The sequence below is a fragment of the Tupaia chinensis genome, unplaced genomic scaffold (genome assembly GCF_000334495.1).
Source record: "Tupaia chinensis unplaced genomic scaffold, TupChi_1.0 Scaffold000617_1, whole genome shotgun sequence".
NCBI classification, from domain to species: Eukaryota; Metazoa; Chordata; class Mammalia; order Scandentia; family Tupaiidae; genus Tupaia; species Tupaia belangeri.
Window position 1 is genome coordinate 312,799 of NW_006160136.1, and position 23,251 is coordinate 336,049.

The window sequence follows — 23,251 nt, forward strand, 5'->3', positions numbered from 1 at the left end:
CTCCTGTGCGTATCCTTGAGGAACCCTTTTCCATTTTCCTACATACCCTCTCTCTGTGCACTTTTGCTGTTCTCAACTGGCCGATTACCTAGAATATATTAGCTTTTCAAAATACGACGCAGAAGTTCACCAATTCCTTCCAATTCATAACACTTTCAAATTGCGACTCCAAATTATTCCTGTAAAAATAGCTGATCTTTATGACTCCTAGGGGATTTCTTATTTTAATCTGAAACCTTCAGAAATGGTTCAGTTTTGTGGAAATGATGGGGGAATGTCTGCCCTTAGCGGTTTTTGTGTTCAAGGGCAAATCAACCTCTGTGCTTGCTAACTTTAATTTTCCAAGGGTTATGAGACTTTAATTTGATTCTTTATCCAGTGTGCATAAAATGTTCACTGAAATTTGCATAATACATTTATTGTATAATCACTCTTCACATTGGATACCTGCTTCCTCAAATGAACATTACTTTTTTAAGGGGATGTATTAATGTAGGGCCAATTTGAACTTTGTAACTAAACAGAATTAGGTATATCTCTGATGTGCAAACATAAAAGGGAGAAGGAAGGAGGGCATGTACTTGTTCTGAAATTGGTTATTATGTAAAAATAGCCCTAATCCTGTATTTTTCAAATATTCGTTTTTCAAATACAAGCAGGAAGAGGATGGCTGTCTTTAAAAATATAAACTTTTTTTTTTTAATGTGGAGAAGAGAATACATTGGTCTGGTTTGCCTCTTTGAATATATTGAAAAAAAATGGGTTCCTCCAGGGTGCTAGATTTCAGCACAATCTAGGAGGGTAAGGGAGCTGGAGAGAGAGGATGCTTTAGGCCCTAGACAAAGTATCTTAAGTACAGTTGAATTTATTTAATACCCAGAGCCAACATATAATTTAGTAGATATTATTATCCTTGTAAAATAGCGGAGCTCGGATTTGAACCCAGACTACTTAGTAGCATTGTCTTCTGTGGCCTTCAACTACACCAAATGGTTTTTCTGTTAAATACATTTGCCAAGCATGGGTTGCCTTGAGGAAGCTTGTGTTCCCTAACATTAGAACCATCCAGGTAGAGTGGAGCAGTGTTTGGCAAAGAGACTGCAGGGAGATTTGAAGATCAGATAGAGGTTGTGTGAGGTAACATTCAAGGTCCTCATTCTCCTTATAGTTTCATGAGAATAGGAGGTACTATCCTAACTTGATAATGACTTGTTGAAGACCACAGTGTCACTCTCTAATATGTCTATGAATCACTTGGGTATCTATCTTGTCAGAATGGAGAGCGTGATTCTGTAAATCCGGAGTGCGCTTGACATTCTGCATTTTTAACAGGCTCTCATGGGACATCAACATTGCTGATCCATAGATCACAGAGAAACAAACTTCGTAAACTTCTCAGAGAGGCCCCCTAGGACCTCTGTAATAAATCGTGACATCTTAGTATTGTGTTTGAGTCATAGATCTCAGATTTTGTCTTATAAGGTCCTGACATGTGTCCACAACTCCTTTGAGAAAGATCTAACTTAGTTATGTTAGTGAATGCAAATCAAGTTTGCTTACCCAAACGCTGCTACCTAAACCGTAGGCATATGGTGTGATGAAGGGAAGCACAACTTTATTGCAATGTACAAAGCAATGAGAGTAGACAGCTTATGCTGAAAAGCCCTGCACCTCTTAGAGGGGTTCCCCATTTACGGGGAAAATCAAGAGTAGGGGGTTCCAGGCACATGGTCATTTCAATGGTCAGTTCCAGAGGGCACAATCATCTCAAGAGCCTTGTTGTTTGGTGAGGCCTTAGAGAATCAGATTTCTGTTCAGGTTTCCGGCTTCATTTGGCCTAGGTTCTATATGCTTATTCCAGCAGTTTCCATCCTGCAAAACATCTTAAGTATTTTTTCCTTTAAGTGGGATTTTCAGAAATGCTACGGCCCATCTTCCTTGCCAGTGTGGCCTAATTATGATAACCAAAGTTGAACCATACCCTTTACTTTGGGCAATTAAAATGTAAATGAACCTTGTATCCATGTCCCTTAGAAAAGACATTTTACCCTTATTAATTTTGGGTTTCATAATTTCTCATTTTTTTTTCCCTCAACAGAAGGGAAAACTGAAGGCTCCTCCCTTTTTAGCAGTCCCTGTTCAGTTTCAATGATAATGAGAAGGAAAACAGACTTCCAGTCCCCTGTATTTCAGAAGGCAGTGTTTGAATCTGATTTAAATGGCTTCTTATAGCTTTGCTTTGCAGTGCATAGAAGTTTTTTTGAAACCTCTTTGCATGAAATAAAAACTGAGGAAAAATCACTCTCTAAAGTCTAGAAGGCTTTTAAAATATTGTCTAGTCTTGGGAACCAGCAGTTAGCGTAATGGCTATGTCGCTGGACTCCCACGTAGTCGACCGCGGTTTGAGTCCTGGACCCGGTGACTTAAAACTCACGCCAGGCGCGTGTGCGTGCGTGCCCAAGATCCCGAGAGGAGAATGGAGGAGAAGGGATTGCGGCGTGACCATCCCCCTGGGGGGTGATTTCTCGCTTTCTGTCTCTATGTCTCTCTCTGTCTGGTGAGCGCACGCACCCTACAGTGAAAAATCTCTCAAAAAAAAAATATTGTCTAGTCTTACGTTATTTGTTTTTCTGTGTGTCTGTCTATGTCTGGTGTTGGGTTACGCTGTGTTGAGATCCTCCAGTCTCATCCTCTTAAGCAGCTGGGTGTACGCACACCTAAAATCATGCCCAACTTTTGAGGGTGGTCCAGAATTAGAACCTAGGTTTTCCGTGTGGATTCACCTTGCAGAGTGACAGGATTCAGCACATACTAGCACAGCACAGATGAGCTCTTATTTTATTAATGTTTAGAAATCCATCAAAATGTGACAAAATCACTTTTTTCAAGGTAGGGAACATTTAGCCAAAGGATACAATAGAGCTCAGAAATCTTTAAGAAAGAATTAGGCAATTGGAATGCTAAAAAAATTAGATTGATGGAATTATAGAGATCTATATACTGATGAGAAAATAAATCAGATGATAAACCGCACATAATCTGATACTATTTTGTTTAAAAATAAAAGTAAAAATTAACACTGTATCTTTGAGCAATAGCATCATAGCTAATTGCCCTCTGTATTGGATGAAATTTCCATAATAAAACTGTATGCTTCTTTAAATTAGAAGAATATAACCACCATTTCTCCTTAAGGGAAAACCGACAATTGGAATAATTTATAAAATCTTAATGATAAAAGTTCTTCATTTTATGATTTTTGATAGCAGAAATTATTTTTTATTACTCCCTGAGTAATCCCTGAGTTTTTCTAATACACTGAATAGTGAAAGCTCGGGTCAGCAGGTGGCACAGTGGTTAAGGTGCTGGATTCCCACATGGCCAACCACGGTTCAAGTTCCAGAACCAGTGGCTTGAAACTCACACCGGGTGTGTCTACATGCATACCCAAAATCTCAAGAAAAGAATGGAGAAGGGATTGTGGCATGATCACCCCCACCGGGGAGCGATTTCTCACCTTCTGTCTTTCTCTGTCTCTCTGGTGAGTGCATGTGCCTTATATGCTCTATAGCAAAAAACCTCTCTTTTAAAAAAAAGAATAGTGAGAACTCATGGATTATTTCTGATTGTCTTTTCAAGTGGGTCCATCAGAAGGAATTATACAGAAGGAGGATTAGAGAAGGTGGGCTAAAGCACCAAGGTTTAGTTGGGTGGGAAATTACGTTTCCTAAAATATCTTGTTTGGCTTGATTTTTTTCTTTACTTCGTAGATATATCACATCCAATTACCCATTTGTACAGTTTAGGTCTTTTTATTTTTTTTTTCTTTTTTTGATTTTTAAAAAATTGAAATACAAAATTAGAATTGTTTTTAGTATGTGAAGTGAGATAGAGAAGAGTCATTTGCGTCCAAGAAGATATAAAAATCGCTACGTCTCATAGTGATAGAAAGGACAGTACATGTCCTTTTATTTATTAAACTTACTTGGAATACACATGTGACTAAAAAGTACATTCAATAAAATATAGATACAAATTAAGAAATGCATAACTGGGACCAGCAGATGGAGTAATGGTTACATTGCTGGACTCCCTTGTAGTCAACCATGGTTAGAGTCCTGGACCCGAGGACTTAAAACTCACACCAGGCATGTGTGCATGTATGCCCAAAATCCAGAGAGGAGAATGGAGAAGGAATCGTGGCATGGCCATCCCCTCTGGGGTGTGATTTCTTTCTTTCTGTGTTTTTTGTCTTTTTCTGGTGAGCACACACACTCTGTAGCAAAAATCTCTCTCTCTCAAAAAATAGAGTATCTGAGAGGATGGGAAGGTTCTCCTTCAGTTGTTGCTCACATGCTGGGGACATCGTCTCTGTTTTTTTTTTTTTTTTTTTACATGGAAAATAGTCTATAGTTCTACCTGTCTACCGGCCAGAGGAAGAAGTAGGAGGGAAGGACGAAGCAGACAGTAATGAAATCCCAGGGTTCAGCTGCATCGTTCTTCATCATAGTTACAAGCTCAGTGCAATTGTTTTATCAATACACTGGGCTTACTCTGTAGTCACTATTACACACTGGTACCTCCTGCTGTTTTCACAGCAGAGACACATTGGACCAGTGGGTCACACAAGATAAGTATTTTGTTTATGCCATTGAACACTGTCTGTTAGCAAAGGAAAGCTGTACTAAATAGTTCACAGAGGTTAATCTGTCCACTTACAGACAAGCAGACTGTTCACTTACTCTCTGCAATATTAAATATAATGGTTGGTCCAGCCAAAGACCTTGACAGATCAATGTGTTTCTTTCATCTCAATGAAGCATAGTGATCACACTAAACCTATAAATAATGACCCCGATCCTAATTTCAACTTTATCCAGAATAAAGAAGCAATTTCTCTTGTTTAAAAATCAATTGAACAGGGTGAGGAAGGGAGTAAGTTTGGGATTTTGAATTTGTGTTTGCTTTAATGAGACATTTTGAGCAACATGGAATGAGATAGTGTCCCGTTTTCAAGTGGCATACTACTAAGTACTTTTCTCCCTAAATTTGTCTGCCTTCGTAATCGTTTTAGTCTGCTGGGAAATGACATTTGGGACCCAACTCCTTTTCCCTAGTCCTCACTTGTGTCATTTATGCACAAAACGTACTAAGTTTGCCCCCACCTGGAAAAAAATCATTGCCATTTTAGAATACTTGTTCTTTTTACCTTTTATGCCATAGGTATTCCTTGCCATATCTTTTTTTTTTTTTTTTACTTAATTTATTTCAACTGTTCATTCCAACTGAGAGACAGAACAAATGATATGTTCTCACATACACTCATAAATTTAGGATGTGGATAGTTTTACCATCTAAATACTCATTGGTAGAGGAACCTGTCGCTCAGTCCTGGTGAACAGATCTGTACAAATGAAACTGTGCATCTTATAGTGTATGAAATTAACCCAGTAATATGAAGATAGTCTTGACTACATGCCATTTTCATCTGCTTACCGAACATAACTCCCGTAAGAGGGCACACCTCTGTATTCTTATTTCTTTATGAACGGTACTAGGCCAGTAAACTCTTTGATAAATTTATTGGGTCTTAAGAGGTTTTATAACTTTTTAAATTGACACATAATCATGTGCATATTTGTGGGGTACAGTGTGATGTTTTCATATATGTGTACACTGTCTAATGTTCAAATTAGAGTAATTAGATATCTATCTATAGCTACCATTTCAAACATGTATCAGTCTTTCTGGTGAGAACATTGAAATGTTGGGCCCTGTATTCTAAAGATGCTTCAAAGTGTAGGTGATTGTTTAAAGCCCTCTCCCCTTGAAATGAGCACTCTGGAGCTTTTGCCCTGTTGCAAATTTGGTTTTGCCTTTCATGTTTCCCCAAATCTAAGGAAGGTTATTGTAGTGGTTCCTCACTGGTACCCTGGTTTCATTGAAATGATCAGGAATTGGATGCCAAGGAAGATACTGAAGAAATATCCAGGGCTTGTTGTGGATGTTTGTCTTTGTTAGCAGCATTGTAGCAATGAAAATGTCAGTGCCGTCCTTTGATTGCCCTCTTAGACTACATAATGCAGAGAACTAGAAAATCAAATACAAAGAAAAGATATTCAGCAATCACTTAATTTGTTAGGGTTGCAAGAGAAATCTGGAAGAAATGCAGAGGCAGGGAGGCAATGTGGATTCCACCATGCTTCTAGGAAGCCAGCAAACCAATCCTTCCTTCCTGCTCTCTCCTTCTCCTTGCCTATAACTCAGTTTTCTTTCTCTGAGCCCGACAACAGCCACAGAGTATTAAGTCTGAATGGAAAGAGGGGAAATTTATGGAAGGGCAATTCTTAAACATCTTCCACTGCTAAATTTGAGTTGAAATTCAGTTGAATGTATAATTTCTAGCCAAACTGTTCACTTACTCTGTTTAGAAATCACATTTGACTCACAGCTGGATCGTCTGTGAAAGAAGTTGGGTGTTACACCAAGCCATCTGTGTTTCAAGTGGGCTTTTATGACAGTCATTCTGAAGAGGAAAAACAATACAAATGTTGTGAAATTTAGTGTGCAGTTATACTTTGAAAGCAAGTCTCCCTTGGCTGACTATAGTTGTCACTGCAAATCTGAAACAGGAGTTCTGGTTTTAGCATCCTTCTCTTCCCCCACTGAAAGAACATTCCCAGTGTTGGTAAATAAGTGAGCAATTCAAGTAGAGAATTTAAGGTGGTAACAGCAACATAAAAAATGAGCTGTTTCAGGACCAGCAGTTGGCATAATGGCTATGTTGCTGGACTCCCATGTAGTCGACCATGGTTCGAGTTCTGGACCTGGTGGCTTAAACTCATGCAGGTGCGTGTGCGTGCATGCCCAAGATCCTGAGAGGAGAATGGAGGAGAAGGGATTGCAGTGTGACCATCTCCCCTGGGGAGTGATTTCTTGCTTTCTGTCTCTCTGTGTCTTTCTGGTGAGTGCATGTGCCCTATAGTAAAAAGCTCTCAAAAAAAATGTAATAATAATAAGCTGTTAACGAAGGTAAAGAGACATTAACAAAAATCCCAAATGGATTGTCAAGCACTGGTTCAGCTGAACTGCAAAGGTCTCTGGGAAGACATTGCCTACAAGTGTGTGAAGAAAACCACACTAGAACCTTCTGGCCAATAGTATTGTTTGTAGAATTCTGTTACCATCTACAGGCACACACACACACAAACACATTTTTCTTCTATCAAGTCACCAGGCTTGTACTGCAGCAGAAATAGCAAAACTATAAATTAACACACAAGGTTTAAAGTATTTCAGGAAAGCATTGATTGAATCTGCCAATGGAATGAATGCATTTGGAGAATGACCTAATTATCGTGGAGTTGGTTCTTTCTCACTGCTCTACTTCCCACTAATTGCAGAACTGCTGGCCTTCTCCTCCTGACAAGGAAGGAAAACAAGGACAGGGGTGTGTGGAGAAAACAGTGACATTCCGTTTTAATTCATTTGAACCTGCTGCCAAGCTTAATTATGTAATTGAGAGAGTGAGACGGGTGGGCTTTCAGCCCCTTGGGCCGGAGTTTCCGATGGTTAGCATGCACCGGTGTTTTGTTGAGGGTTTTAGCAGTTGCCATAAAGCATTATTAGCTGGAGCTGAACTAATCTCCCTACCCTTCCCCTCACCAGATGTAGGTACAGAGGTTCCTGTTCCCAGACTTGATTATTTGTCATTAAGGAAAGCAAATTGAAACCAAATTGAAGTTGCTTTATTCCTTAGTAAATGCATCATTATTCTTTAGGGGCAGCTTCGTATTTCACTTTGTTTGATTGTGATGTAGTATCTGCTCTCCTGGAGCACTCAGGAATGCAATGTTTATTTCTGTAATGGGAGTATTTTGGGGGATTGCTTGAGAAATATTTTTTACCTCTGAATTTTCAGCTTAACTGGTCAAAGTGAACATCTATGAGAAAATACCTGACTCCATGAACTAGTTCAGATTTCGAGGCTTATCCTTTATTTATAATTTTATTTATGCGATCTTCTCTCCCCAGTTGGCTTAGAGCCAAAAGTGCAGATGTTTTTGGACAAAAGGGCCACTCTCTCTCTCCTGGCTGGCAGGATGACTCTTTAGAAGTACACTTTTCTCAAAGTTCAGCCATCATTTTTCTGATTGAGAGCAATCCCAGGGTGTCTTATGCCCTCACAGAAATTTCTTCTGTTTAGATTGGAGATCAGCCCTGGAGGTCAACATCTTGATTTTGTAATATCCTGTGTAATGTGTGGGGGTGGAAGAAAAGGGAGGGAGCCAGAGAGAAGAAGCCACACCAGAGGGAAGGGCAAGAGTCATGTGAAATACGGGCAGCCTCGGCGGGCAGGAACATGGCTGAACCAGAACTAAGACCTCTCGGCATTTATATTGTTTTTTATAGTCAAGGAGTATTCATAGACATTTTTACTGGCTTATTTCCACAGTGTCCCATAAAGTCAGTTAGCATCTTTTAAGCATGCTTTCAATGTAATTCAATAAATATTTATTAAGCATAGGCTATGAGTTAGAGACAGTCTCGGGAATGGGGCTATACACAGAAATAGCACCTGGAGACCTCTTTGTTCTTTCTTCCAGTTACAATGAGGAGGGGAGTGTCCCTCTTTTAGCAAAGGGTAGCCCTTTCATCCATGTTCTAGAGCCCCTCCTCTTGCCCTCCTCCTTCTCAGGAACATTACCCTATAAATTATCTCCTTGCCCTCTAGAAGCTTTAATCTCTTAGTTTCTGCTTGACCTTTCCTAGAAATACTCAAAAATGCAAAGAACAGTATCTGTCCTATAGTAAGTAGTCAATACATTTTAATTGCATAATTTAAATGAAGTAGTTCTCTATCCTGGCACCATAGTGGAATCAGGTGGGAAATAGGCACACAGATACACACACACACACACACACACACACACACAGACACAGACACACAGACACAGTATCTTCTATCTTAACGCAAATGAACAGGGGGTAGCAGGTGGCATGGTAGTAAAGGTGTTGGACTCCCATGCGGCCAACTCTAGTTTTCAGTCCTGGACCCAGCAACTTGAAACTCACACCTAGTGTGTGTGCCTGTATGCCCAAAATCTCAGGAGGAGAATGGAGGAGAAAGGATTGCAACATGGCCATCCCCACTACAGGGGAAATAGGGGGATTTCTCACTTTCCCTCTCACTGTCTCTCTGGAGAGCACACATGCCCTCTGGCAAACACCTAAACAACGACCACAAACAACAACAAAAAACACAAATGAACAAAAAGAAGTCAGTTGCGATTATCTCCTTTGCAAACTCCACCTCTCTTCATTCTCCTTCCCAGCCAAGATCATTGCAAAGAGGCCTGTGAACCCTGACTACACCATCTCATCTTTCTGTTATCTGTCAGCTCCCCAAGCACACCCCAGTCCTCACCTCTTACATCATGGTGATGGTGGGCATTTTCAAGCCCTCTCCTTGTTCACACACTCTGTCGCATTTGACACAGCTGAGCTCACTTTTCTTCCTGGAACATGTTCTTACCTTACTTTGGAGACATCCTGATTCCTTCTCGGTGTCTCTTTTAGCTTTCTGTGCAAATCTCATCTTCTCATCTGGTACCTAAATGTTGAAGTGCTTCAAGTTCTAAACCTGAGCCTTTCCTTTCTTTTTTTTTTTAAATTATTTTATTTAACTTTATTTTATTTATTTATTTTGTTTGTTTTAATTTGACCAGAGAGGAACAGAGTATGAGAGAGAGAGACAAAGAGGAAAAGCGAGAAAGCAAGGTGCCAGGTTCGGGACTCAAACCACGGTCAACCATGTGGGAACCCAGCACCCTTAACCACCACACCACCTGCTGGCCCCAACGGGGCCTTTTCTTATACTGACTTTAAGCATTTTTGTCTCTTTCAGTCTCTCAATTATTTATGCTGTTGCCCTCCTCATTTATATTCCCAATTCCATCCCTGCTTGAGCACTGGGCTACTATGTCCAACTGTGCCTTGACATTTCTACTTAGATCTCTCACAAGCATTTCGCACGCAAGGTGCCTCAAACTGATACTTAATTTTTTCTCTCCCCTGTTGGCTCCTCTTTCAGACTCCCCATTTCAGTAAATCACATCTCCACTCAGCCAGTGGCTTGTGGCAAAAGAACAGCAATAATCCTTGTCATATGTATCTCCCTTACTCCCTACTCAATCAATCCATCAGCAAGTCCTTCTCATTCTGCCTCCAGAACATAACTCAAATGGTTCATTTTACTCCATCCTTCCCTTTGCTGGCTGCCATTCCTCTGGATCACTGCAGTAGGCCCTACATCAACTGCCCGAGTCTACTCTTGCTGCCCACCGACCCCACAACTATTCAATCCCACGAAGATCATATTTTTAAGCCAGTACTTCAAAAACGAACATTCAGTAGTTAGAGTCTATAAGATACACTTTCATTTTCTTTCAGGAAAGACATGCCATTTTGTCATTACAAGTTTATTCATGTGGTTATTTTCTTCGTGTCCATTTCCCATGTCCAAGTGAAAAGTGGGGAATTGGACTATTTTTGTAACCACTATATACCCTGGGCTTGGCTTGGCACAGTGCCTACAGAATTCAGAATTTTTTTTAAAAATTGTTCAAGGGTACATATGCTCATACAGAGAGTCAGACAGAGAAAGAGCAGAAGGATAAAGCATCAAACAAAAGGGTGTGGTCATGCCAAAATCCCCTCTACTTTTCTTTACCCTGCTGGGATTTTGGAGCATGCACACACATGCCTGGAGTGTTTTTCAAGCCACCAGAGCCAGGATTTGAACCACAGTTGGCCATGTGTGGTCTGGCACCCTTAATCACTAGGCTACAGGGCTGTCTCTGGAATTTCATCATTAAAAAAGTGAATGAGCCTATGAGTGAAAGAGAAAAAATGACCAAAGCATCAGGTGGAAATTGGTGCCTGTCCAAACTTCATTTAGAAAGTTCTACTGAGAATTCAGTCACTCCATTAACAAACATACTGACTGACTACGCTGGGTTAAATCCTTTTATGGAATCATTGTATTCTATGTCCTAACTTCAAAATACAAGAACTTTTTCAGAATTGAGTTCTCTCTCTGGTTGGCTTCAGAGGCTACTAGAAGTAGTTCACAAAGTGAGATTATAAAACAGTTAATCATATAGTGTATATGCAAGGATATAGACTTAGCTTCAAATCCTGGATCTGCAAATTAAGCAATATCTTAATCCAATAATGTATTGCTAACATACATGCCTGAAACTAGTTGAGTTCAAAAGAATAGAGGTTTATTTGACTTATGATCACAGTGGCTGGAAAGTTCAGAGGTGAGGGCCAGCAAATGGAGTAGTGGTTAAGATGTTGAATTCCAACATGGCCAACTCTGTTTTGAGTCTTGAATCTGGTGACTTGAAAAATCACACTGGGCATATGTATGCACATGCCCAAAACCTGAGAGGAGAACACAGGAAAAGTGATTGCCGCATGATAACCTTCACTGAGGAGTGATTTCTCACTTTCCCTCTCTCTGGCAAGCACATGTTCCCTGTGGCCAAAATCTAAAACAAATTAAAAAAAAAAAGAAAGTTTAGAGATATGAAGCTCATATCAGGATGGTTGCATCACAACATGGCTCACAGAAGAAAAGAAAATGGCAAATGTGTCCATACAAAGAGACCTGGTGCCAGTCATTTCCCTTTAAAACAACCTTTTCTCACGAGAACTAACCCCTTCTCATGAATGCTCAAACTCACTGGGTCTTGGGAGACATCATTAATCGAATCATGAGAGTGGTCTGCATGGTTTAATCACTGTCTACAAGGCCTTACCTCTTACAAATCTCATCATTTCCTAACACTATTACAATAAGGACTAAATCCCCAAAAATGAACTTGGAGGGACAAACTATTATCTAAACTGTAGCAAGTTTCTTGTGATTTCCAGCTGTATCACCTCACCTGGCCTCAGATTCTTCGCGTATAAAATGGAGATGAGGCCGATAGTACCTGAAATTATGATGATTCACCAAGTGTCAATATGTCAACCACTCAACACGGCAGCTGATACATGAAAGATAATGACTCAATTTTAGTTTTACTTTCCTATCCAGCTAATTTTACTTGTCCACTTTTTCTACTTCTTCCTGCCCTTTGTCCTATCTTACTCACCCTGGTGGGTGGTAATACTCATATTACCTACATAGTTTAAATTTTGTGGGAAGAGAAGAATTAGCAGTACTTAGAGAACAGACTTCTTTGTGGATTAGAAATACAAACTTCACAGCTTCTCTGCCTAGCTTTTCAAGAGCATTTTATGGTACACTGCTGTGTAACAAGTTCATTTTAGGATAACATGCTGGGAGGGAGAAAAAGAAGACGGGATTCGAGGGGAGAAAATTAAAAAGTTAATTAAAAGAAACAACTTGATAATTGAATTCCCTTTTACTCTACTTTGGTTATTTGGTGGGGTGGGGTTTGGGAGAGGGTCATAGTGCATGGTTAGTAGGTTTGCCTCAGTGCCTTGTCTCACAACTTCTAAATGAGACAAGAATGAGAGTACAGAGCAAATTCCTTCCTGACAGATGAGAAGAGGTAGAGGATTCATATGGGAGACTTTTTAGGCACGCCAAACAAAGCTGCCCTCATGCTCATTCTTGAGCACTTACATTTTGAAATATTCTTGGCAGTTGTCAATGCTGTTAGGCTAAGCCCTGGACTAATACCAGCTAGCTGGAGGGCATGAAAAACTCCCTTTTCATTGACTCTTTTATTACCTATTTGTTTAGCCTTACCTATATACACACCCACCCATGCACACAATCAGGGCAGTACAGGCAACTCTTATGCCCTTTTCAGACTGTGTTCCAGTAACTCATAAGGGACACAAGTGTTTGTTTCTTATTTTTAATAGAAGCTTGAATATTTATCTATTTAATCATTATCACAGATCACTTAAGAGCCAACATAGTTTATTTAATAAGATGTTATTATTGAGATTAGGTACTGTAATGAAGAAGCCTGGGCTTCATAATCAAGTGGAACTAGGCTCAAACCCTAACTCTCATCACAACCTTTATTCATTCACAAGTCAATGTGTTTATTGAGTGCCTACAGCTGTTACTGGAGTGTCTCCACCAAAACCTATGCTGTAACAGGACCCCCAATGGAACAATGTTGAAATATGATGCCTAGTGGGAGGCGTTTTGAACAGGAGGGCTGATCCCTCATGAAAAGATAAAGGCCCTCTCCAGGGAGGAAGCGAGTTCTCCCCACCAGTTTCCATGAGAGCTGGTTATCATAAGGCAAGGCGGTTGTCTGCCAGGGTGAAGTAGCACGTGGGCCTCGCCACTGCCAGGCAGATGCTGGCATCCCCACCTGTGGACTTTCCAGCCTGCAGAACTGTGAGCCACAAAAACCCCTTTTCATTCAAAATCACCCGGTCTCAGGTAGTCTGTTAGAGAACTACTGAATGGACTAAGGCACCTACTGTGTGCCAGGCACTATTGCAGTTGCTGGGGATAACCTTACCTAAGTTCTTATCATAGCTTTTATTTTATCAATATCAGTTTTTTTGAGTTTTTTTTTTTGTTTTTTTTTTTTTAGAGGTTTTGCTATAGGGCACATGTGCTCGCCAGAAAGAGAGAAACAGAAAGCGAGAAATCACCCCCCAGGGAGGTGGCCATGCTACAATCCCTTTTCCTCCATTCTCCTCTCGGGATCTTGGCCATGCACGCACACGTGCCCAGTGTGATTTTAAGCCACCGGGTCCGAGACTCGAACCGTGGTTGACTCCATGGGAGTCCAGCGACATAGCCATTACCCCAACTGCTGGTCCCAATTTTTGAGATTTCAAAAGTTAACTTTACAGATATATTTTTCTATATTTTCCAGCATTTGTTCTCATTCTTATAGCAATTCCCCTGAAGAACGTGGAAGACAGTCGGTGTATTATCTTATCAAATTAATCTGAATTAAGTTACTGACGGTACACCAATCTGAAAAGCAATTCCTAGAAAATGAAATTTACTACGTTAATATTTTTATACAGCATTGAGGATCACTGATTTGAGAACCTTCATAGTAACTGGGTTTATGTGTCAGAAGAAAAGAGGGTAGTCTGATCCTAAGACTGCGTTTCATCAAGATGATAGAGATGCAGCTCCTTGTAAACACTAACGAGGGCTTTTGTGTTTTCACAGGTTATGGTTTTGTGGATTTTGACAGTCCCGCAGCTGCACAGAAAGCAGTGGCATCTCTCAAGGCAAATGGCGTTCAGGCACAGATGGCCAAGGTAAGATTGACATTTAAATTGCCGTGTGTGTGTGTGTGTGTGTGTGTGTGTGTGACAGAGAGAGATATCAAATATTTCTTTTCTGAGAGCAAAGCAGGTTTTGCAACAATCTGGTTGATACTTCCTAGATGGGGAAAAAAGAAACTTCATAATAAAACCAGTTCGTCTTGGAAGAATGTGGTTGATTTATTTCATTGTTTCTGTATATTTATGACCATAATCTTTTGTTATGGTGATTTCATTAGTAACTTAAGGATACTTGTAAAGTCCTCTGTTGGTCTGAGAAAGGAGATGTGTGTGTGTGCATCTCGGACTTTCACTGATAAAGTTTTGGAGTAATACAGAAATTGTCTTTGATAAACCACTGAAAAATATTGCTCATAATCATGTTAAGGAGAGCAGACTGTTGAAGAATGGAGTTGTCTGTTTTGTGTAGGAAAATTATTTAACTAAGATATATCTTGTCTCTTGATAGGATTTCATTTTGACTATGATGCTAGATAACAGTTTTCTAAGTATTAAAATTTCTTCCTATACTCATTTCCTGCTATGTAGAATAAGTAGTCTGGGGCCTTCTATCTGAAATTATAATACATTATCTAAGAAAATAATAAAATCATTTATAATTGTTTTGTATCCTGATTGCAGTATTGGTTGCCAACTACATATACACCATAACTTATAAAATAACATCAAGCTAAATACACGTTATTCCTATATCAATTTCCTGATTTTGATATTGTTCTATAATTATGCAAGATTGCTTAAAGGAAACTGGGGGAGGGGTACATGCTATCTCTCTGTACTACCTTTGCAACTTCTGTAAATCTATACTTACAGATAAAAAGTTAAAAAAACCAGATGCTTGGTAGGTATTTGCTTTAAAATAATGGTCATTTTGTATTAGTTCACTAGCAAACTATGTTTTAAAATATTATTTCTGATCAGTAGTACTGAGCTTATTTACCTCCAGATTCTCAAAATTTTAGGTAGAACAACTAACAGACCTTAAAATCCAGACTTAAGGGGACCACAGTTAGTGTGATGGCTATGTTGTTGAACTCCCATGTAGTTGACCAAGGTTCGAGTCCTGAACCTGATGGCTTAAACTCATGCTGGGCGCGTGTGCGTGTGTGCCCAAGATCCCGAGAGGAGAAGGGATTGCGGTGTGGCCATCTCCCCTGGGGGGTGATTTCTCGCTTTCTGTCTCTCTGTTTCTCTCTGTCTGTCTGGCGAGTGCATGCACCCTATAGCAGAAAACCTCTCCAAAAATTTTTTTAAAATTCTGACTTAAAGCATTTATGCTATATCCATGTATATACATAACTAATCTTTTAAGAGCTGAGTGATATGAAGTAATCATATTATCAACCATTTAAGTTATGTTAGAATTACTAACATTCTCAGAACCAGCAGATGGTGTAATGATTATGTCACTGGACTCCCACATAGTTGACCGTAGTTCAAGTCCCAGACCCAGTGAAGTAAAACTCACTCCAGGCATGTGTGTGTGCTTGCCCAAGATCCCAAGAGGAGAATGGAGGAGAAGGGGTTTTGGAGTGGCCATCCCCCTGGAGGGTGACTTCTTGCTTTCTGTCTCTCTGTCTCTCTGGTGAGCATGCATGCCCAATAGCACAAATCTCTCTATAAAACAGTGGGGGTCAGCAGTTGGCGTAATGGTCATGTCGCTAGACTCCCTTGTAGTCCACCACGGTTCAAGTCTTGGACCCAGTGGTTTGAACTCAGCCAGGCACGTGTGCATGCATACCCAAAATCCCGAGAGGAGAATGGAGGAGAGGGAACTGTGGCATGGCCATCCTCCCTGGGGAGTGATTTCTGTCTCTCTGTACTACCTGTCTCTCTGTCTCTCTGTCTTCCTGGCGAGCGCACGCGCTCTATAGCAAAAACCTCTCAAAAAATTTTTTAAAAAGAATTATATTCTCTAATGACAGTTTTTACTATTTCAACTTCAGATAACTAGAAGAGGGATATTTGATTCCCTTCCTCATTAGGTGTCATCTAGCATGCTGAAGAGCTGGTACCTGTTAGCCTTCTGCTGCAAGTCATTTCCCATCTAGGTTATTTTGGTGGACTCATCATCCTTTGTGACATATTAATTGTCACCGAAGGGGCTATAAGTTATCATTTGAATGATCTCAGGTCTGTAATGTATTTCTCATCAGGATTATGCCTGGAAGCATTTGATTTGACCATGAACTATGGTCGATTAAGTTAATATTTTAATTAATAAGGAAATTACATACATGTCTTAGTTTAAAAGTTACTTGGCAAGGGACCAGCAGTTAGCATAATGGCTATGTCACTGGACTCCCACGTAGTCGACCGTGGCTCGCATCCTGGATTCGGTCGCTTAAAACTCACGCCAGGCACCCATGCATGCATGCCCAAGATCCCGAAAGGAGAAGGAGAAGGGATTGTGGTGTGGCCATCCCCCTTGGGGGGTGATTTCTCACTTTCTGTCTCTCTGTCTCTCTCTAGTGAGCGCACACGCCCTATAGCAAAAACCTCTCCAAAAAAAGAAAAAAAACAAGTAGCGACTTCCTGTATGTAGGAAAAAATGATAGAACATAATGTTAAATAGATGCCAAATATAAAACTTGAATGTGAACTGAAAGCAATCATACCTATTGGCAAAAAAAAGTTTATAAAAATACTTAAGAAAAAAATTGTTATTGGAATATCCTTGATATATACTATTGGTAAAGTCTCAAATTTTGATAACGGTTTAGAAATAATGGAATGTATATGGATAATTGCCATTGTTTCAAATGTTCTCGGAATATATATATATTATGTGATATATATATGTGACATATATATCATATATATAAAACATTTTATACAATATATATATGTGTTTTATATATATATAATTGTTGTATAAAATTCACAACTATCAGACCAGCAGTTAAAATGGAGATTAAGATACTGAATCGCACATGACTGACTGCATGGTTACCATCTTGGACCCACTAGCTTGAAAAACACCCCAGGTACATGTGCATACGTTCCCAAAATGCTGAGAGGGGAATGGAAGAGAAGGGATTGTGGCAGGGCCATCCACCCCAGAAAGTGATATTTCACTTTCTCTATCTTTCTGTCTCTGTCTTTGGTGAACCCATGTTCCCTATGACAAAAAAAAACTAAAGAAAAACCCCACAACTGTCTTGTATAACAGAAAAAGAAAGTTGGCATTGATTTTCTTTTTCTTTTTCTTTTTCTTTTAACTATCAAGGAACCAGTATGAATTTTTTCCTCTGTTTACTGGCATTCTTGTGCATAAGGAATCTCTTTTTCTCTCTGTTCTTTTTCTCCCTCTGCCCGCCCCACCTGACTAATCACTGGAATTTCACCTACTTGTGAGGCTATCAAAGGGGGAGAATTTTAAAGTGCTTCAAAACTGCATTTTTATTTTGGCTGACATTTTTGGCCTTTGGCTTATGCTCAAGGTACACATTAAGGAGATTCCAAATGGAATGTCTAAAGTCACTTTTGAGAGTGCTCCAAGGTTTTCCCTTATCAATTGTGCTGTGTGTAAAGTAAATTCTTTTTCTTTTTTTTTTTTTTTCTTCTCTTACAAACTTTTAATCTGAAGCCTAACGCCTTGGATTCATATCTGCCTACTGGAAAACGTTCAGCAGTAAATGACTCTGTAATTTAACTACCCAGAGGCAAATGTGTAGCCTCCCTTTGACAATGAAATGGAAGGCGCCTGACCACCTGGATTAGCAAATTTCTCACTGAGCTATTGGTTTTCATGGCATTTTTTCCCTTTGTCCTGGTGATAACTATTATTTATTATCATATAAACCTGCAGTCGGCAGGGGTGTGCGGAACTTGCACTATATTTTTTGCCATTTAAGTATCTACTGAATTGCCTCCTGCCTCCTTGTTCTTATTAATATCACTATGAAGGCTGTGGTGTCATGTTTTAAGGCTTCAGGATTTTCAAATAAAAATACTACGAATGATTCAGGTGGCCAGCTGCAACTTGGAGCTAAGGTGAAGCTCTCCATGTAAATGACTATATTTAGTGAACTTGTTTCAATGTGGGTAGATGACAAATCCAACCAATGTATCAACTCACAGGAATTAAATAACGAGGCATCTGGAGACTGGTAATTGATTAATACTGAATAACCGCGAACACAGACTAACATTTTCTGTATACTTGCTGTTCTGCCAAAAAGAATATTTTGAGATCAAAGGATATGTTTATTTTAGGTGAGCAGTTTTAAAATATTGATACACGGTGGTTAAGGGCATAGGTTTAGAGGGATGGAAGATGGGTGATGTGTACGAACTGACAGCAACCGGCTGTGTGATCTTGGCTCAGTTATTTAAATATCTCTGAACCTCTCTAATACCAATAATACTTAAATTATAGAATTGCTATGATGATTTCTTTATAAGGTATTTGCCATAGGGGCACTGGCTCACGAGAGAGAGAGAAAGAGAGGCAGTGAGAGGGAAAGTAAGAACCATCCCCAGGTAAAATGGCCATGTTGCAATCCCTTCTCCTTTCTCCTCCTGGGATGCGGGGCATGCATGCACCCATCCCTTTTGTGACTTTTGAAATGCTGGGTCTAGAATAGAACTGTGGTTGGCCATGTAGGAGTCCAACACCTTAACTACCGTGCCACCTGCTAGCCCCTGCTATAACAAATGTTAAAAATGTCCAAGGAATTGTGTATAGTTCCTAGATTACAGGAAGAATTTAGCAAACGTTAATGATTCAAGAAGCATATTTGTGCATTAAACTAAAGTATACTACCCAACTGTCTGTACACCCTATGACATTCGTTAAATGTTGTATTTTTTCTGTATAGTTCCTTGAAAAATAAAATAACATCAGTCGGCAAACATTTGTATCGCCTAGTGGGTTTTAGGGACTGCACTGGGTATGGGAGAAAGAAGACTGAATGAAATCTGTTTCTTATTCTGAAGTGTTCACATTTATTCTATTACCCAAATTGCTATTGCTGGAGACTTAAGAATATTGGCTGTTATAGTCCTTGCCGACTTTAAAGAATATGAAGAAATTTGTTGGCCAAAAAACATATGTCTCTGTATGTATGAAAAAAAAAAAAAAGGAAAGACAAAAGAGGAAGGAAGGAAGGAAAGAAAGAAGGAAGGAACCCAATCCAGGTAGCAATAGCTTGACTCACAGGTGTTAATTTTACCCATGTAACAAGAGGCTTTAGGCAGGCAGTGACAGGTAAATATTTGAGGTGCCGTCAGGATCAAGACTGCTCTGCCATCCTTATCTCCTGCTACATGTTTATGCAATGGATTCTGAAATTCAAGCTTTTGTATCCACAGCCCACTCAGGAAAAAGAGAAAAAGGCAAATGGCAGAAGGAGCATCCCGGCTGATTCTGGCCATTTAAAAGCTTTTCTAGAATATTGCCTCAGAAACTTATGGTATTAGGGACCAGCAGATAGCATGATGGCTATGTCGCTGGACTCCCATGTAGTCAACCGCAGTTCGAGTCCCAGACCTGGTGGCTTAAATTCATGCTGGGTGCATGTTCATTCGGGACCAAGATCCTTAGTAGAGTAGAGGAGAAGGGATTGCAGCGTGGCCATCCCCCCTGGGGGGTGATTTCTTACTTTCTGTCTCTCTGTTTCTCTCTGTCTCTTTGGCGGGCGTACATGCCCTGTAGCGAAAACCTTTAAAAAAAATAAAAGAAACTTATGGTATTACATCTCAAAAGCCAAAACTGAGGCATATGGTAGCCCCTTTCACATCAAGAGATCAAGAGTCTGGATTTATGAATATCTTAGTTTCTTTTTTTTTTTTGGAGAGGTTTTTGATATAGGGCGCATGAGCTCGCCAAATAGACAGAGAGAGACAGAGAGACAGAAAGCGAGAAATCACCCCCCAGAGCAGATGGCCACACCGCAATCCCTTCTCCTCCATTCTCCTCTTGGGATCTTGGGCATGCATGCCCACCAGCCTGGCGTGAGTTTAAGCCACTGGGTCCGGGACTCGAACCACGGTCGACTATGTGGGAGTCCAGCGACACAGCCATTATGCTGCTGATCCCTGTTTGTTTGTTTGTTTTAACCTCTGAAGTAGAGAAAATTAAGAAGGTTCATCCACTTGACTATGTGATATTCATGACATCCTTATTCCCATACATATATCCTAGGTAGCATACATTAATCCATTTTCCGGGGATCACACCTCAATGTCCTCTGCTGTTACTACATCAAGTGATGACTGCTTCTCATGGCTCAGCAACTGAGCCACAACTTCAAAAGATAAGTTAGATCTGTCTAAACTTCAACAGGATGGAATGATAGAGAAGCAACTGGATAAAATGAATGAAAAACTACCACTTAGAAAAAGGAAGATGGAAAACAAGCAACAACCGTAGTTCTTAAATACATATCAAATCCTGCCTGTGCCTGGCAGGACCAGAAGTCTTGCTTTGTCAGTGTGTTAAGTTCCTTGGTTACCCAGTGATATAACCCCTGATTCTGCCATCTAAAGGAATCCGGCTTACCTATTATTTTCCATAGCCTTGTTAAGACTTCACAGCTTTGGAAACGGACTTTTCTGGATATAAATTTAGAGGCTCTAGAATGGCTATACACCTTGAGCATCCTTAAGTTGTCTCAAGCTTAACAGGCCTTTTTCTCATCTGATTTCTCTCAACATGGATAAATATAATGCCTCTCTTCCCAGATGAAAGTATGGAGAGAAAGATTTACCCACTCCTAGGACCTGTAGTTAAGGCTAATCAGGTCTACTCCCAGCACTTACATTCCAGCTTCCAAAGGTGATTCACTTCACTTTGGGATATGTAGACTCCTTCAAAGATAAGAGATCAGCAAAGAGACCTAGTGTCTAAGCTGATGCCAAGGGATAATATAAAAATATCATCTCTATCATGGCAGAGAACTAGGTTGGGACCAGAGGAATTGACTCCTTTCCTATAAATCAGTGACTTTTACCGTAGGTCTCATGGAAGAAAGGCGAAATAAATGAGTTTTTATCATTGAGATCCAAGGAGATGAAAAGTGAAAAATAAATGAATATAAGAAAGAAAATGTTTTAAATTTTGATATATATAAGGGGACTTCAAAAGTGCATAGAAAAATGAAATTGAAGTCTGAGTTTGTTTTGGTACAAAATTTCTTCGAAATCCATGCATAGCTTTTTTGTAACAATTTTTTGTGGACTTTTTAAGACCCCTCATTTATAACTGTATGTGTGCACCTAATTAGTTTACAACATACATCACCTTGGTGCAACCCTAATAGTTATATTCAGATAGGAAAATTGTATTAATTAAGGAAGGACTTAGTGCACGAACTGTTACAGAAAATTATTTTGAAGTGCATCTTACTAGTCTCAGGATGTGTTTTGTCTACCCAACTACTCTTCTGAATGCACAGGTATATACCAGGCTTTGTTAGCTAGATTCTTATGGTCTCAGACAGTGTTAGTAGTCTCTGCTTTTACTATTCCTAGATATAGTACAACAAGCAGGCTGTTTGATATCTGTGGATTGATGGCATGGAACCTACTGGTAAACTACCCAACAGGGAAACTTCCCAAGGACTCTCCTATAGGAAATAGAGAGGCATGGTTCCAGGGCCACTTCAGTAGGCAGTTAGAGAGATGTTGCTTCTTGAGGCTGGGTGGCAAACTCCATCAATACATTATATACTCATGGGCAAGGAGTCTTCTATCCAATGTTCCTAGAATAATGTCCAGAATTTTTTGTTTGTTTTGTTTTGTTGCTACAACTAGATCAAAAGGTCAGAGAAGCCTATGTCCCAATTTTTAATTCACAAGGACAAGGGTTATGGCCCAGAACTAAAGCAGATTTTTTTTTTTTTTTTACTCTCCTAGTTTTTCAATACATTTATGTTGAACATTTAGTACGCACCAAGAGTATTCTACAAGTTCAGGATACAGCTCGGACCCAAAGACAATGTAGTGAAGATTGCATCCCATTGAGGGAGGGTGGACAATAAATATAAAACAGAGAGAGAATATATTAGGTAGTAAGAAGTGGATGGAAGACAAAATTGGCTAGAATTACTAACTAGATGGGAGATAGAGATACTGCTTCATGGCTAGACAGGGATGTATTTTAGATCATCAGGGAAAGCCTCTCTGATAATGTGGTATTTGAATAGATATCTAAAACAAATGAGAGAAGCAAATTATATCTATATTTTTATGATATGGTTATGAAAAATTTCTTTAGTAATCTTTAGTTTTTTTGTTTTGTTTTGTTTGCCTTAGGGAACATGCATTCACCCCACAAAAACAGAGGGAGACAGAGAGAGAGGGAAAGTGAGAAATCACTCCCCAAGGGAGATGGCCTTACTGCAATCCCTTCTCCTCTATTCTCCTCTTGGGACTTTGGGCACGCACATGTGTCCAGTGTGTTTGTCAGGATGCCAGGTCTGGAACTCAAACCACAGCATCGACCATGTACGATCTACCTCCTTAACCACCATGTCATCTACTGGTCCTTTGTAGTAATTTTAAAGAGAGCAGGCTTTTTAGTGAGCTAATAAGTTTGGATTTGTTACCTGCTATGTCCTGAAGTTTCTTTTAACAGTAAGTAACTGCACACAGCCCCATCTCTTCCCCTTTAGTTTATGTAGAAGATTTTTGGTTTCAAAGTCATCCTAATGGTGCATTTTTCAGAAGATTTTTCTCATAGGAGCCAAATTCTAATTGAATTTTGAATGGAATTGAATCTAATTTTCCTCCTAGTGTTAACTTCTTAAAGCATGTTGTTCTAGAGGACAGATGGTAGTGCAGCAGTGAAATAGGATGCTCTGTTAGGCTGACCCATAGCGGAAGGTTCTGGGTTCAGGTCCCAAGTCTTCCTTGAGTATCTCAGGCATGCACAAAGTCATGATCTGGGGCTTGCTGAGACTAGTTATGTATTGCAGTGTCGAGATCCTGT

At 39.8% G+C, this 23,251-nt stretch overlaps 1 protein-coding gene across 6 annotated transcripts in view; it reads left to right on the top strand.

Annotated features, from left to right (window-relative positions):
* RBMS3 (RNA binding motif single stranded interacting protein 3) overlaps positions 1-23,251 on the top strand; it is a 638,647-nt gene that overhangs the window by 152,263 nt on the left and 463,133 nt on the right. For all 6 annotated transcript variants that reach the window (XM_006158950.2, XM_006158951.2, XM_027775939.1 and 3 more), the window contains exon 3: positions 14,198-14,289. In XM_006158950.2, coding sequence (XP_006159012.1) covers positions 14,198-14,289 — 92 coding nt within the window. The remainder of the gene's footprint in view (positions 1-14,197; positions 14,290-23,251) is intronic.